The following is an 18,049-nucleotide window of genomic DNA, read 5'->3' as shown; positions in this document are numbered from 1 at the left end:
AGACAGGAAACAACATGGTGAAGAAAAGGCTTCAGTGGGGATGAGTATAGAATGGTGTGAGCACTGCAACTCCTCCCCTCCGTTGGGAGTGTCTAAAGCTATGGGAAGGCTGCCAACACTGTATAAGAAATATACAGGTCATCACAGGAAGTCCTGGCACAAAGGCAGAAAAGAGTCGGGTGCTATCGTGCTTATATACAGTTGCAGCAGAATAATGTCTACCCCATTCACAAACAAAACCCAGTTTCATGTTGGTAATCCTGCACATTAAATTAAATGTTTAACTATCTGCCATAAGCAACATGTAATGTGGGGCCTACAACTCATTTTGGTAGTGAATGGGAAATACCTTCAGTGACTCCTTAATGTCTGTGTGACCTTTGCCTTAGAGACGCTAGACTGCAATAATAGCAGCAGATTCCTGTGGAAAGGAATTATAGATGCAGTGACATGTACACAGCGGATTCAGTTGCTTAAAACAGTTGATCGCCGAAAATAGCCACACTCAATCTACATCAGAATTTTATTACTGTATGTGAGTGAACAGAGAATTCAGAGTAGCCATACACCACTGCCAAGCAGCAAAAGAAGAAAGCACCCCAGACATGACTGAAAAATGACTGCTGATGCCATAGAAAAATTAACTTTGTCAGATGTACTGTCAGAATAGCTAAATGTCTCAGATTGGTGTTTCCATAACAATATGGACTTGATTATCTCACATTTCCTTAAAACCTTGGAAAAAAAAGAGTTCTTCCTTCCCCTTCCAAATAAGGCAACACTACAGAGATGAAGGGGATATGTTCCATCTGTATGTGGAAGTGCAGATGAGGTGGGGCTCGTCTTCCATCCATCCCAACCTTCCTTATAGCACACAGCACAACTGGCTGTACACATACCACAGACGGTCTCAGATATTCCAATTACTGCTACTTTACTCTGATGTATCACAGCCCCATCAACCTGGACATGGCCGATCATTTCCAAACTGGTGCAAATAACACCAGACAACAAAGGCACTAACCACTTCATATTTCCCACTGTCACCAAACAGAGAAGCTACTCTAAAATTATAATGATGGGATAAAGTGCACCAGGCTGTTCCTGGGTGGTGAGGGGTTACTCCTCCTGACCACAAAAACCACAGAGGTGCACATTTCAGACAGTCTGGAGAGGATCTGCGTATTCACAGCCCTGGCTTCCCTGGATTTAAATATTGTGAAATAAATTATAAATAAAGCAAATTTACATAAGAATGATCAATATTATTATTATTCGGCAATCATGTCATCATGTTATGTATATTTCAATATTTATTGAACACATTTGAATGATCTACACAGGCTGTAAAAAATCGGAATGGGGAGAACTCTGCATGTCATTCGAAGCAGAGCTGGGAGCAGGGAGATTACCTCACCCTCCCCTCTGCAGCCCCTCACCCCGGAAGGGGTGATGTAAGCGGCTGTGGGTGAGGAGGGCAGCCAGAGTCCCAGACAAACCGGAGACCCAAAGTAAACAGCAGCTGCAGAGTGTGTGCCAGATTTTCTGTGTGTGTGTGTATATGGTGAAAGATCTAATCAGATTTAGCTTGTTTTCCATTATAGACGAACATATAAAGATGGTAAACACCTATTCACCATCCATCACTTTCGCACAAAGCCACCATCTCCAAGTACTGCAGGGAGCTCCGCTGTGCATCTTACAACAGGCCCATGTTGAGAGACGTGAAGAAATCGGAGTCCAGCGCAGGCTTTATGCCAGTTGGCAATGTCTGTGTGGGTTCAGACAGTTAGATCATGATCCAGAATGACAGAGATGGAAGTTTTTCTTTGGTTTCTCATCTGATCAACATTGTTTTTCAACACTAAATCAGAAAGGAAAATCCCAACACCGTACAATATACAACAGCTTTTACTCAGTCTACCAAATAGTCAAAGTCACTTGCCATTTTGTCTTTCAGTCACACAGTTGTTACATTTATGCATATTTTCACAAACACTGGTGATCACTGAACCATGAAAATAATTGTTATTCACAACACAGACATATTCAATAAATTCAATAAAGTCTAGTTGAGGAAGGATAATCAGACAAACTAATAGTATTGATAAAGTTCCAACAACACGTCCACATCAGTAAAGAGCGTCAGAGTGATGTTTTGAGCTAGAATATTAAGTAAAAGTGAGGTGATTGTCATTGTGAAACACTTCAGCACAGCACATGGAGACACACAATGAAAATGTGTCCTCACCCTTGGTGAGCAGTGTGCAGCCATGACAGGCGGCCAGGGAGCAGTGTGTGGGGACAGTGTTTTGCTCAGTGGCACCTTGGCAGACTGGGAGTGAGAAGTGACAGTCCCTTTAGGGTCCTAGATGGGTTTGACAATATGGCCTAATAAAAAAAAAATAAATAAATCTCTGATTTTAGATTCTCCAACAGCTTTGCGGTATTATTCCCCATGAGTACTGTGCTGTAGATATATATATATTTTTTTACATTTTGGTATCTCACATCTGGGCACATTGTTTTCCACCATCTAAATTAGGAGTGTTTGAATTAATCGCATAGGAAATGCAGACGTGGACTATTCTGTATCGATGCACTGTAGAACATAATTGATTACATAATAATGCCATTGCTTAATGATTTTCTAGCTGCTGTATAAAAGCAGCAACAGTCAGCCTTGTTCTGATGATCATTTGTTGAACTTCGAGAGCTTCGTGCCGTGACACATTTTCACGCAACCAATACAATGAAAGTAGGCGAGTTTCCTTTTAGTCACTTCAAAACATACACATGAACCGACAATGGTGAAAAAGCTGATCTGTAAAAACATTTTTCCTTTAACAAGCAGAAAAACGCTTCAGACTGTGCTCACCTGACGGCATGGACGTCTGAACCACGTGGTTTTCTGCCGTTTGTGGTGTCAGGGGAGGGTGGACTGAACACAGACCACTTTTCTGCTCATTCTACGAGACCTTAACTCTCGTATTAGAAAAAATCATTAGATTAGATTCAACTTTATTGTCATTACACATGTACAAGTACATGGCAATGAAATGCAGTTTAGATCTAATCGGCAAGTGCAGCATAAAGGTCTAATAAGTTATGTATATACATATGGTTGTACAGGAGATGGATACATTTTTTTATAACATATTTATAAAAACTTTTTTTTAAAGTGTATAGTCAGAATTCTATGTACAATGTAGTGCAATGATTATGTGCAAAAATGTGCAAGATTAGGTAGTACAGTGGTTATCAGGAGTGTATGGGGGGGAAGAAGAGTTCAGCAAGGAGACAGCCCTGGGAAAAAAGCTGTTCCTATGTCTGCTGGTTCTTGTCCGTGGTAGCCTAATGTGTCTGCACGAAGGCAGGAGAGAAAACAGTCCGTGTACAGGGTGGGAGGAGTCCTTAAGGATACTGCGACGCAGACTGGGCTTCCTCTGGATGTCCTCAATGGATGGAAGTGGGGTCCCTGTGATGCGCTGGGCAGTTTTCACCACCCGCTGCATCGCCTTACGCTCAGCAACAGTGCAACTTCCATACCACACTGTGAGACAGCTGGTTAGGATGCTCTCTATTGTAGAGCAGTAGAAGTTCACCAGGATGGTAGTAGACAGCTGGTTCTGCTTTAATGTTCTGAAGGAGAAAAGGTGCTGGTGAGCTTTCTTGACCAGGCTGGAGGTGTTAATCATCCAGAACAGGTCCTCTGAGATGTGGGTCCCCAGGAACTTGAAGGATGAAACAGGCTCCACAGCCATCCCATTGATGTGGATGGGTTCATGCGAACCTCTTCTCTCCCTCCTGAAGTCCACAATGAGCTCCTTGGTCTTGGTGGTATTAAGAAGCAGATTATTGTCTGTGCACCAAGTGGCCAGATGAGACTTCCTGTAGGCAGTCCATTGTTGTTGTCAATGAGACCTATCACTGTGGTGTCGTCTGCAAACTTGATAACGGTGTTTGATCCATACACAGGTCGGCAGTCGTGAGTGAAGAGGGAGTAGAGGAAGGGGCTCAACACACAGCCCTGTGGTACACCAGTGCTGAGCATGACAGTAGTGGAGCAGAAGTGGCCTAACCTACATGCTGTGGTCTGTTGGTCAGAAAGTCCATAATCCAGGTGCAAAGTAAGGTATTAATGTCCAGGGCTCTAAGTTTGGTGATTAACTTAGAGGGAATGACAGTGTTAAATGCTGAGCTCAAATCAACAAACAGGGCGGTAGTCATTCAGGCATGTTGGGCTAGAGTGTTTCGGCACTGGCACAATGGAGGTGGATTTGAGGCATGTTGGAACAGCTGCTTGGGCGAGGGACATGTTAAAAATGTCTGTGAAGTACATGTGACCATGTACAAAATGTATGAGTTGCATCCGTAGAGGCATTGATAATTGTAATCGAATCGGAAGACCACACCTCTAGTGTAAATGGGCCCTATATCTTTAATATGAAATGTAAAGTCTAGTCGTCTAGTCGTATTCTATACATGAACAAGATGCCTTGATTGTTGCCCGCAAGCATCTCAGAGGTTGGAGTCACGTGGATGCAATGAAGCACCAGCCAATGAAATCTGTTTATTACCAGTCAGTGGGGTTACACAGAAATTGCATCCAGACCACCTCCCAGCATGTGTGTTGGTCATTATATAATTTTTACTTTTCATTTTATACTTTGACTTCATTCATTTACACACCTTCACCCTACCTGTTATACATATTTTATGTTAAAGACATAAGTGTAATATTTGGTTATGTTTGCAATATTTGCATACTGGTTCATTGTATACTTGCAATATTTGCAATACTGTGGTCTGTAGCAGTCGCTAAAACATTTCACTGCATATCATACAGTGTATGAGACAAATAATATTTGAATTTGAATTTTTGAAGCTCAAATGGCATATTTCTGGACCATTTTTTCCAAACAGGATGACATGATTTCGTGTTATTCATAGTCTTAAAAGAAAAACAAATTAAATCCCAATTTTTATTGACCAGCTCTGCAAAAAAAATCATGGAGTGGTTACCATCATTCATCAGGGGCACTGGTGGCCAAGCAGGTAAGAAAGCGGCCCGTAATCAGAAGGTTGTCGGTTCGAATCCCGATCTGCCAAGGTGCCACTGAGGTGCCACTGAGCAAAGCACCATCCCCACACACTGCTCCCCAGGCGCCTGTCATGGCTGCCCACTGCTCACTAAGGGTGATTATTAAAAGAAGAGGACACAGCGCTGCACAATGACACAATAACAATCACTTCACTTTTATCCCTGAACTGTCTGGGTGATCCGTTCATGCAGCAAATTTCTGTTTCAAATTCTTTACCATCTACTGTATTGTTACATTATAATGTACTGTATACATTATAATGCAGTCATTGAGGATTACAATAGAAAAATAATTATACTGTTGTTGGGAAGGGCCATTGGCATTTGGCTCGATGACTAGTAACCCTGCTGGCCAGACAGTTCAACCTGGACAACAAGACACCAGAAATGAACAAGTCATACAATAAAATGGGCCAAAACCAGTAGAAGGGAGAGAGGGTGGCTTTAAAACAGACAGGGAGGTGACGTGGTTCCTAGAGAATGTCTTGCACATATCTTCATTTTGTGGGAGAACCTGAGACAAACTAGAAAGAGATAAATAGCTCAGGGCAATGGCTGACCCTGTAGAGGAAGGTGTGGTTTCACTTACTTGATACTGCACTCCACTGTATTCCCCGTACTTATTTAACCCCCACACAAACACATAAATTAGTCAATAAGTTGTCAATAATTACCATTCATGACGAAACCATGTTCTTTCTGGTCTAAGCCCATAAATCAGAAAGGGAATTCTCTTTCTTCAGTATGTACATAGGGCCAGATGATTTCCACGATGTAGGAAATGCAGAATCCAACAAATAAAATGGAATCCGTTGTAAAACGTTGAATTGTGTATAACTGGTGTATCTGGCTGCTGGAGCCCACAACATGGATGTTCACACACCAACACAATGTAAATGCGCGGTCTGCTAAAGTCTTATTTTAGGCATCCAGACATCCTTGTTTCTCGTTAAAGCTTCTGTTTGGGTTTCCAGCTCCACCCATGATCCTGGGGCTTTCCCATCTTTAAAAGCAAAGGTCTAATTATGGGCTTCAGACAAGCACACACACACACACGCGTGCTAATACACCACCTCACCTGAAATGCAAGAGACGGCTCCGCTTTGTCTGCTTTTTGACTGGTTGGCATGACTACTCTAGCTAGCAGATTCTATACTATTCCGTTCTATTCTACACACTCATATTAGGAAACAGGTCTGCCGCTCTGCTCTCAGCCCAATGTGTTTATTCTGAGCGAGTCTCTCAGGCCCCCTGCATTCACGACTCCAGTGCGGTGTGGAAAGTGGGCTACAGCTGTTAACAGCTAAAATTAGAGCAAGGGACAGACGACGAGAGAGAGAAGGAGATGGGGGTAACGCTCCAAACAGGCAGCATGACACTGCACTTCCTCAGAGCTCTTTAAAGGATTCCTGTAAGAGACATGTGACCATCTGAGTAGACCTGGCTTGATAACTGATGAGTCTATGACAGAATCAACTAAAAAAAAAAATATTTTAAAAATAGAATAGACAAGTTGCAAGATGGAAAAAAGCAACTCAATTAAATAATGGTTGCAAGTACTATTTGTCTTAATTCAGATTTTTTGTAACATAAAAAAATTGGGTTTGAATAGAATCTGTGTATTTTAAAAGTGATTAAACCCTCTGTCAAGTAAACGTGTCTACAGGAGTGGTAATGATCCCTGCCTCTACCACACTGATCTCTAAACAGTGAGCCTCCAGTGAAGCACCCAATAAATAATTCTATACGTTTCAGCAAAATGTAAAAATGTGACATGAAAAAGCCTGGCATCATGTCATAATTCTGATGACATCATACATTGAAACAAGAAGCATTTAACAATTCAGAAAAAAAGACAGTATTTTACATGAGTATATTTCTAAACAATCTAGATTTTGGTCAATCTAGAGGGAAGATTGACCAAAATTGTTCAATCCAACACAAGGCCCTACGGTGCAGATAACTCGTTATTGACCTGCATATTGATTGTTTTAGCAGGTCTCGTCCCCAAGGGGCAACTTGGTGTGGTATGTGCAGTTTATTTGCTTCAGGAGGTTAGTTCCTCATCACTGATTTTATTTTTATATGGACTAGGGGTGTGTATTGGCAAGGAAGCCACGAGATACAGATCACGATACATGGGTCACAATATGATTATATCACAATATCCTGTGATGCTGTACATATTGTGATATTCTACAAGTCACTGAAAATGTAAAAACAGAGCTGAAATACAAAACGTTGTATTCGGTCTCATGTTTTGCGACTTCCAAAGTACCCAGCTGTACAGCGCCATCTACAGGAGTGGAGGTTGTTGTTGCACGCTGATTCTCATCTCTGCTGACCTCACTAAAGAAAACACCCGTATCAATACAATATCACCATGTAAAATACCGCAATATATTGCTGTGTCGCTATTTTCAAACAGCCCTAATCTGGGCGCTACATGGGAAGCGCTGTCGCTGTGTCAACATGAGCCAAGCCCCTGGCCATGAGACCACGCTGGGCGGCACTTCCTCCTGCTTTCGCCTCCGTCTGTTCACTTGCTGTCTGCTGAGAGAGAATGGAGGGAATGGCTGCTTGGAAGGAAGAATACCAAACATTCCCTCTACGTCGTCATTATGCATGCGCAGACACCAAGCACACACAGAAACAACACAAATAACCCATACACAGAAACTGAGGAGATACAATATGTTAGATAACAGTAGCAGTAGGAACATTTATCATTTGAGGATGCCGGAAAAACCTGAAACGTGACTGTACACCTCAATTGACACAATCTATTGGAAATAAGAAAGATTTCATATTCCTGTTGTTGTAGAATAAAGTCATGCCTCAGCTGCTGTATGGGGATTAGAATTTGCTTAAGACGTTCACCATGCAAACACGGTTCCTGCCTTTTTCTTCAGAAACTAATCAGATTGGCACGTTGAGAAATGCAGACATAGCTAAACCTGCAAAAATAAGTGTGAAATGTAGATGATTTTTAAAAAAAAAATCTGTAGCCTTAAGGCTGATTATGGGCCTTTCCATTTAATCATGTAAAAAGCAGTCATCTTCTAGTACAGCGTTGATGCATCACCCCCCTAATCATGGAGCCATGCAGCAGACTGGGACTCGGCTCCATATATACACTTATAGACAAGCCAGCTTGTGTGAAGGAATTCCAGAGAGTTACAGTATATCTCTGATCAATCATTTCACAATTTTCCACATTTCATAAACCTAAATCTCAGAAGCTGTTCTTTGTCAGGTATGCCAGCGTCTCATTATGGACAAAGAACACTGCGCCTTTTGAGGTGCCATATCTTAGAAGACCTTGGTCTCCTGCCCAGCACCACCTCACAAAGACACTAACGTCGCCATCCCTGGAACACATTTTTCCCGCAGGTTACATAATGTTGGGTTCTCTGGAGCCAAACGAAACACGGCACGCCAGAGACGGGCAGCGTTACACAACCCGCCCCTCTTAGCCTGGTACTCGCCAATGGATTCAGACAAGCCGAAGAGACACAAAGTTACTCTCTCACTCATCACTTCTGTCCAGTTAAATGATGAAGAGATTACTCCCCTCCACATGACAAAATACCATGATGACCGTGAGTCACTGTCTCCATTGCCTGAACACTTCATTCAGAAAGACCTGATGTGTCTCGACGGGGGAGAGAAACAACACTTCATTCTATGAAGAAAAGTGAAGTGATCACAACATGGCTGGGGTCGTATTTAAATCAAAAGGCCCGTAGTGAGCATCCTCGAAGCTACGCTAGTGCAAAAGGTGGATCTTTAACAAAATCTTCACCAAGTGGTAGAATTCATTCAAACTCAAACACTAAGGGGGGTGAATAAGGCACAGCACATGAGAATGTAATATATCGGACATGGCACCGAGATGCCTGACACCACCAATGGCCCAAACGTAGCGGGCAGGATGGAGACGGCACCTTACGCTTCCATCGCGGCGCTCTGAAAAAGTCATTAAAGAGAAAGAAGACCAGCCTGTGAAAGATGCCAGCCATGCCGCACGAGTGTTCCGACACGAGTCCATGGATCCTGGCACATAAATGTACCATCATGCCACCGGCCGAGTGATGAGGCACAAGGGTGGCGGCCTTTCCCACGGCCCGGGCGGGGCCCACATTCTTATACAGTACGAATACGAGCCCAGTAAGGAAGGAAGCGCTGCCTGCTGAGGAGGAGGAGGAAGAGGTTTCACAATATGTACAAAACGGGGTGTGGACCAGAGAGGGTGCTTCACCCCTCCGTCAACCATAATCATATTTCCCCACCCGAGATGCCACGTACATATAGCTTCAGAGACATATAGCTTCTATCACATTTCCTCCGTTCACACAACTGCATGTCTGCTACACCATGATGCTGATATTGTGTTATTGTGTGTTGCCTGTGTTAAGATGCCCTTAACATTACAGACATTGACAAAAGAATTTGTTTTATATATTAATATATTTTTCACTGTTTTAACTGTAAGAGAGGCTCTAAGCCCTAAACTTAATCCAGTTCAGGCACTCCTGCATATTTCTGCATTTTCAGGGACCTTGTGGACCACACCTGAAGGGCGCATCCCTTGCTGGGGAGGATGTCGTCACACCTGTCACCGAAAACCACCACCATCATAATCATCATCATCGTCGTCGTCGTCACGCTCACAATAATTCATTATGGTGAAAACACGGAGGATACACCCGCCAAAAACGGGGGTCACGCAAAGATGCCCTTCAGTCCTTCCTGCGCCTTTCTCTACCCGAAACTGTCGTTTTAGGGAGCAGCGGGGACCTGGCGGGCTGAACCGCGACAAAAACGTGTCGCAACACTGAAACCCGGCATCTAATGAGACAGTCGTGGTGGTTTTAACTCAGTATTGGGGTGAAATGTATCGAAAGCACCCCCCAACACACACACATACACACACACACACACACACACACACACACAAACACGGGACTTACGCGGAGTTGACTGTCGCGCTTTTCCTCCCAGGTTAGAATCCATGCCTCCGCTTTCCATGTTGCTCGTTCAACCCCGCGCTTCTCGTCTCCCCCTCCTCTCCAGCTGTATCATTCCTCCGGCAGCAAAAGGAATTAAAACGCGCCCTTCTCTCTCGTTCGGTCGGACCCGGAGTCTAGCTCGCCCCTATTCCCTCCAGTCGAACCGCGCTGTGAAGGAAAATGAATGTTTGCGCGGAAAGTGGCAAGGACGCGCCGTAACGAGTGGGGGTACGGGCCCGGGGCGAGGAAACTTGTGAAGCGCTAACCGCACCTCAATACTCTCAGTCCAGCAGTTGCGGTTCTGCTGCTGCTGCCGCTGCTGTTACTCTGATTGAACGGACGGTCCCAGCTTGGCCTCCACACGGGGCTGTTTTACAACGGTGAAGAGTTTTTTCTTTTCTTTCAAACCCAGGCACGAATCGTAGCCAGGTTGTATCTGTGGTATGAAGCGTATAGAGTATTTGTAGGGCCAAAGATTTTTATTCATATGAAACCAAACTATACACGATGTTTGTTGAGCGGCAGCGTCGTCCCCCCCTTTTTTAAACTGGTATCGTCCAGCGTTCAGGCTGCCGCTTTTATACATTTCTAAAGCAATAATACAGTAAAATATCTTGAAATAAATCCTTGTACAGCATGAAGCTATAGTTTTCTAATATTTTTGTAACTCATACATGCTCAAGCACTTTCTCAGCTTCCTTTAATAAAAAATTACAATTGACCATATGTAGAATTAGATGAAGTGGTTCAAATTTAGACCTGCTCCCAGAATTTATCCTTTTGGCTTGGTGTAGCAATGAGCGGTCTCTGAATTTCATTTTATTTCACTGCAGGGCCTTGTGAGATTCCACTGACCAATGGGATTAGGGAAAGAGAGGGTGCAAACACTTTCATCCGTAAATCTCTTGCACTTTGACCTGAAAGCTGGTGATATTCTTGGTCCAATTAAAACTCTTGACAGAGACAAACTCTTGGCGGTTTCTGCCTTCTAATTTATAAGAGTGAAGATTTGGTGGGAACTGTTTCATCCAATGGATTTTATTTCGTAAAACATTTGATTAAAATATCATCTTATTTAAAAGGCTTGACAAAGGCATTCAGCTATTCAAAGTTATGCCTGAACAGAGGTGCCATGTTTTTATAGCTCCGCCACTCACCACCTGTAGGAAATAGAGAGCATCTGCCATGGAATGGGCTATGTTGGAGGGGTTGGGGCAGTTATTGGGGTGTGTTTGTGTGTTGGGGGGAAGGAGGGTGGTGGCAAAGCGGCACGCTTGAGAGATGACCCCCCTCCAGAAAAAAAGACCCCAGTTGGACTCCTTTGTGCAGCTGTTGAGCTGTGTTAGCACAAATCCTTATAAAAGCCACCTGTCACTGCAACTGGAAAAAGTGGGAGTTGGAGAAGGATGGGGGAGAGGAGGACGAGGAGGACAATGATGATATATATATATATATACACGCAGTGGTACAAATCTTATTTAAAATGTGGACATTTCTATCATATAAAATTAAGATAAGTCATTGTGTGGTGTCCAAAAATAAAGCACATGTGCATCTTAAAGTTTTTTTTTCTTAATTCACTCCTACAGACTGGAGGGGGAGTGGTGATAAATTGGAGCTAATGGGCTAGAAAAAGCGTGACGATTCATTTTCTGGAAATGAAAAGCCAATTACAAATTAACGTGCCCACCCCATACGAGGCCAAATTGTCATTCCAAGGAGAATTTATAGAGGAATAAAAATAGATCTAATTCTGTCTCATTAGAGTCTGGAGAAATGTTCCATTTCATCACCCCACAAATAGTTATGTGTGGTACTGTCTCACCATGTCCACTGAATTTAATTTTTGGACAAAAATTTGAATTTCAGGCTTAAGTAAGGGGGGGTACTCTTCCCTTAGAGGACTGAAGAAATATGCAAAGTTTGGATGCACAAGATTACTGCACACTGAAGCGCTGGTGACAATGTAGACGTAGAGACACAGGGGAAATTTAATATGGCCAAAAAAAAATGGTTTTGTAAATGAAAGTCACTCTAAAGTTATGTTAGATACCCCATTTCATCTCAAAGTTTACAAAATACAAGTTTTCAAAGTACCTTCCACCAATGCTCCGCTTAACAAACCACAAAGCGACACACTTTGTCCACAAGCCTCCACTTGCTCTTGTGCTCTTTGAGCCTTTGTGTGGAACATCAGTTCCGTCCACAGTCCCGCTCTCAACCTACCTCACTATTCAGTACAGACACAAATAAGCACCAAATAATGAACCACGATTTAATGTTTGTATGCAAAGTTTCTATGACATTTTTTAAGACAGGCTACAGTGTAACCAGAGAAGAAATAAATGTAATTTGATTCAGATTCATTTTTATTTGTCATATGCAAGTTGACACAGGGCCAACATTAAAATGAAATTTCAATGACAAGAAAAAACAAGTCACTCAACCTAATTTCCAATATATAATGCTCTAAATATATAAATATACAACTTGTCATTTTTACAAGAAGAAAGGCAGTCATAAGTTTACAAGAGAAAGGTGAGATGTGAATGAATAAATGTAACAGTTTACATGTAAATGAGGTGGACCGGCAGATGGGGCAAAGTGACAAGACTGACCAGCAAGTACAATGACAGCATTTTATAAAGTGCCGATGCATGTTACAGTCAGTCAGGTACTGTGTGTGAGTACTGCAATGTGACTATTTAGGTGTTTCTGTTGAGGAGTCAAATGGCCTGGTGGAAAAAATGTATCTTCAGTCTTCTAAGACTTCTGCATCGCATACCAGACAGTAACAAGGAGATCAGCTGGCAGGCTGCTGGATGTCATGATGCGACTTGTCTTGCACAGGGAGGTCGACGTTTTCAGTGGCAGGGAGACCTATGCCCATGTTGTGCTCTGCTGCCTTCATCTATCTCTGTAGTGACTTCCGGCAGTTGGCAGACCAACTCTCAAACCAGACTGTAACACAGCCCGTCAGCAGTCTGGTATGGGAGTTGCTCTGCCAACAGCCGCATCATAAACCATAAAAGGATGTGTCAGAGATAACAGTGAACAGGATTATACAAAAAAAAATACAATCTGCATCAGCTGCACGTTTGACAAAAAACATGAATGAAGATCAATCAGTAAAACGTCATTGTCAAGATTAGATCCTTTCATAGGAGCTGAGACATGACAATAAGCCTTTTGAAAAGTAGGGTAGAGGAAGCAGTAAGAAACCAAGGGGATCTCCATTAGCAGCCCCCAAATTAGCAGGATGATTTGCAGGATGAGGGTCTTTCCCTTCAATGATCCACTCATGGCTCAAAAAAGGGCTTCATTTAGAGGCTGCAGCTGCTGCTCTTTGCATCTTGGAGAACGCACTCACCTCACTCACTCTCACAGGAACGGCACCCCAAAACATGAATCCACACACTGCTACACAGTGTGCTACCCTTGGGGGCGGGCAGTCAGCGAAAGAAATGTCACAAGGAGGCAATCAAGCGAGTCATTATGCAATAACAGAAAGCAGAGGAACAACAAAAAAATTACTAGTCAAACACACCTATGGCATGAGCAAATGTCTAAAACCCAGATTCAGTTACCAATTTTCAAATATAATATAACAGCATTTTAAACAACGCTGACCTAAAAATTTGACTATTTCTTGAAAACTGATTTCAGCAACCCAGTCTTTTCAGCAATTTTTTGCTGCCCTTTGTAACATTAACCCCCATGCCTTTCATTAGATTGAACTAGGTCTTTAAGGGTTGTGGAGGGCTCCGGTTCAGCATGGGCCAGTTCATGGAGTCTGTCCATTGTCTGAGGGTCAGCTCTTATTGATAGCAGAGGTCAATCATGGCCCGGTAATTAAATAATGATGTAAATTCCTAGAATAGTTCCAGCAATGTGTATGTGCAGAATCCTGATGGAATTTTTCTTTCTATTGCTCCATCATCTTCACATGAAACTCAGATTTCCCCCCAGGATGCATGGTATTGATTAAAAAATGGCATGCATTGATTAAAACCAAGAAAGGACTAACCTTGTGAACTAAAAGTACTGACATGGGTAGTTAATGTTTGGTTAAGGTTAAACCTGTTTTTGTATGAGCAAAAATTATTTTTATGTGGCTCACTGATTCATTAAATTACTAAACTGAGAATATAGCTGCAATGAAACTCCCTGTAATATTACAAAATGTTCACAACTTGTTTCAAGGACAAGTATGGTATAATCACACTTTTCATTTTGAAAGGTAGCTTGAGACAATCCAGGGAAAGTTTTTGTCTTGCATGATGTTCATCTGTCTGTGTGGTACTGTGATTAGGACACACTGAGGTCTGGACACATGGGTATACCTTAAAGCACCTCAGCCTTTCTTTTATTGGTATATTAGTACCCAAACTTGGTCAAACAATCAGCTATAGCAGGTCCATACGTACAGTAACACTGCCTCTGGGCTACCAGCATAACATTTAATGCATTTATCAGACGCCCTTACCCAGAGCGACTTACAATTAGTAGTTACAGGGACAGTCCCCCCCTGGAGCAACTTAGGGTTAAGTGTCTTGCTCAGTGACACAACGGTAGTAAGTAGGATTTGAATCTGGGTCTTCTGGTTCATAGGTGAGAGTGTTACCCTCTTGGCCACTACCACCCTTAGCATTAGATAGGAATGATGGGAATCACAGGTCTTTTCTGGCTACACAAAATGTTGTTTGAAGATTGTAGTTTATTTTGGTTCAAATTGTTTCTAATGTGGATAAAACTGTTGTTTACTGTTTGATTTATGCATAAACTATATAGGAATTGTATACAGTTGAATGGTTTTTACAATGTTGCAGATAATGTGGTCATGAGTTCCTGTTCATCCCTAACTTTGACATCCAGTGCCTCACCATGCCCTGATACGCCCCTCCGTGTCCTCCAAACCCCCAATGGTGCAGTCCTCCCACAGGCCTCCTCATTACCATGACAAGTCAGAGACGGAGAGAGAAGATAAAGAGGGCGAGGGAGTGAGAGGAAAAGAATGGATGAATGTGGCACCCTCCCGTTCAACCTCTGGTCTCTTTGCATTCCATTTATCTTCCAGTTGGGAGAGGAACTTCCAGGACTCATCTGCATGTACCTTTGCTCTGGATATTTGAAGTAGATGGAATTGGACAGACTTCTTCAGATGTACACAGGTACTCATGGGTGTGGAGAGAGAAATATAAAGAGAGTGAGAGAGAAAAGCACAGCAGGTTAAGGTGAATTTGGGTGAAAAGGTCAGGTGTTTCTTCATTGCATATGGTTGCTTGATCTCTGTCTCTCCAAAACACAGACACACACACACATTTGCACACAATGATCCACATTCACAAAGCATGCAGAGAATGACCACAGAGAAGATAGTCTGTTTCTTTCACAACCTATTCTATCCCAGAATTCCATGCATGCTTATGTCACTGTTTCTACACCCCTCTATGGCAGCATGTGGCCCCCGTGGCGGTTACATCAACATGCACTGATTCACAAAGCCAATCAGGAAGCATCCTGTTATCGTTCATGCATCCTGGCTATTGGCTGCTCACCAAGCTACTGTTGCTCTTGGACCAATGAGCTCTGACACAAGGACAATATAAACAAAGTCAAGCGATGCAGAGGCCATCATTCATTCCCTCAAAAGCGTGCTGTGGTTGCGCGATGCAGTATACAAACAAACACACTCTTATGCTACGGTGCGCATTTCTGGCCAGAGGGGAGGTTAAGCTCCTGTCTTTGCCAGTCACTCTGTTTAACTGGGACAAAAATGAAACTGCCCAGGTCACAGTCCTGAGACTGTACACCAGTGAGTTTTATATTATATAAAGAAACAAGATGTGTATACATATAACTGCAGAAAAAATCACGTTTAAATTACTCTCTTTACTCTCCTTCTTTCTGCCCCGGTGGTTTAGTCTTTAGCAGGGGGGTGGTCTTTTTTACTGAGTGGGGCAGTGTCTCCCCCCACCGGAGATGAACTAATCCCTGAGGTGCTGGGCCTCCTAAAGGGACACCCTACAGGCAAAGCCTCTAAACAGGGTCCTTATTATGTCCTTCTCAATGGATTAAATCCAGTCCCTTCCTGCACACAGGTCTGACAAATGGAGAAAATAACAGGACTTAGATCAGCTGTCAGATGTGCTGTACTGAGACAGACAGCTCAGCAGCACACGTTCAAACTGGTCATGAAAATTCCATTTGAATGAATATCAAACAAGAACAAGAACTGCTCTGCTGCTCATGATTTTCTTTAAATTGCCTCTTCGCCATCACACAAAATCAATATGCTGGTGTGATGATGTGTGGTTCTCTCTTCTCAGGTTTTCATTGTTAAGGTCTAGATGCAGTAATGGAAGTTTTAGCACGCAGAAGCAATAATCCTAACTGAGAGACAGAGACACAATGGAAACTCATGTAGACTCATGTAGAAAGTAATGAAAGGGCTACCTTAATCGTGAGATTACATGCCCAGAAGCCAAAAAAGTTATGAATTTGAACTTGCATTTTCAGATGGCAGAAAAGACAGTGTGCACCTCCTACCAGTAGAACATGGAAAAGTAAGATGGATTCACTTGTATATGCGTTTAAAACAGGCCTCAACAATAATTGTTTAAAACCTTTAGATAGGATAATAGTGGCAGACGGCATCCAGACCCTAACGAACCACCATGACTGATGAGTTGTCATTCACCGGTGCTGTCCAATCTGGAAATTCTAGCAGTGTAGCATATTTTTAGAAGTGAAAGCTGGCAACTACAACAACAACAATGATATTAGTGGAAATAATAATTACATTTGTTCATTGCTTTTCATTTAATTTCTTTTCAGCAGACATTTCATTCCAATTGACTTTCTATCACCACTCACAGGGACTTTGCCCCCGAGGACACAATTGAACCAGGACCAACCAGTTGGTTGCTCTCTTGGCTAACACACCTTTAAAAAAAAAAAAAACAGGAGTTGGATGCAAAATGTTTATTTCAGAGCAAGTCTGGCATGCGTGCACTACAGCCTGTTCAGAAGTCTTTCTATTTACCTTGGACCTAACAGTGCAGGCATTGTTCCTTTGTGTGCTGTGCACCCATATTGCATAACTTTGGAACAATAACTTAATGATTATAAACAAACAATTGAGGGGACACACAAAATGCTCACAGTTATGTTTATTTGATCCCTCTTCCTCTTGTTCTCTATTACATCCAGATCAGCAGGTTCACTGCTGGTTTATTTTTTCTCAGGTTGATACTGCCGTCTTATGACTAAACTACCGCTCTCTTCACTCTGTCTCCAGCCATGGAAGTATGTGATACATCATCCCCACCTTGCATGCAGAGACTGCGAGTGGTGGAGAGGAATGCAGGCCAGGAAGCCAGCAGGGTTACATTCCACAGCCAGGCGGCAGGCGGAGGGACACAGAGGGACAGGCCACACAAAACACTCTTATCTGCCAGTACAGAAACCTCCCTGCCAGAGTCAGATTTCAAACAGTCCTGCTCCTGCAGAGCTGCTCCATCACATGGTGGGTGTTGATACGTGCAAGAAGAAGCAGAGTGCTTTACATGTCTGTTGTGCATTATGTGTCATTCCTTTATATTAAGGAATTACATACACAAAGACGGAAATGCATTCACAGGAAAAAGGAATTGATCTTGCAGGAAGTTATTGTGCATTTAACATGCTCCATGCAACAGAAAATTAGCAGCATAGACAAAACTAAGGTGCCATAGTGAAAAAATAATTGCACATAAAATATATAATTAGCAGAAATAACATCATATAAACTACAGAGAAATTATTTCACTGTTGGAAATAGAAAGCAGACCCTGCATAGGATACTCAGAGAATCGTTTCCATAGCAATGTCAACAATATGAAAACAGACTGGGAAGTGAGTAGAGCACGAACAAAATACAGTGCCTCATTTC

The 18,049-nt window shown here is 42.6% G+C and overlaps 1 protein-coding gene across 5 annotated transcripts in view; it reads right to left on the bottom strand.

The window, feature by feature from the left end:
• The window catches only part of map7d1a (MAP7 domain containing 1a), a 33,902-nt gene extending 23,469 nt beyond the window's left edge, over positions 1–10,433 (bottom strand). For 4 of the 5 annotated variants that reach the window (XM_028980098.1, XM_028980101.1, XM_028980099.1 and 1 more), the window contains exon 1: positions 10,078–10,433. In XM_028980098.1, the coding sequence (XP_028835931.1) occupies positions 10,078–10,135 (58 nt within the window). In that variant the 5' untranslated portion in view covers positions 10,136–10,433. Of the gene's footprint in view, positions 1–6,182; positions 6,339–10,077 lie in introns of those variants that run through there. The other variant, XM_028980100.1, reaches the window with a different exon arrangement.
• Positions 10,434–18,049: the final 7,616 nt, after the last annotated feature.

Source organism: Denticeps clupeoides, chromosome 5 (genome assembly GCF_900700375.1).
Source record: "Denticeps clupeoides chromosome 5, fDenClu1.1, whole genome shotgun sequence".
Classification (NCBI taxonomy): Eukaryota; Metazoa; Chordata; class Actinopteri; order Clupeiformes; family Denticipitidae; genus Denticeps; species Denticeps clupeoides.
This window is presented reverse-complemented; position numbering and strand designations above follow the sequence as displayed.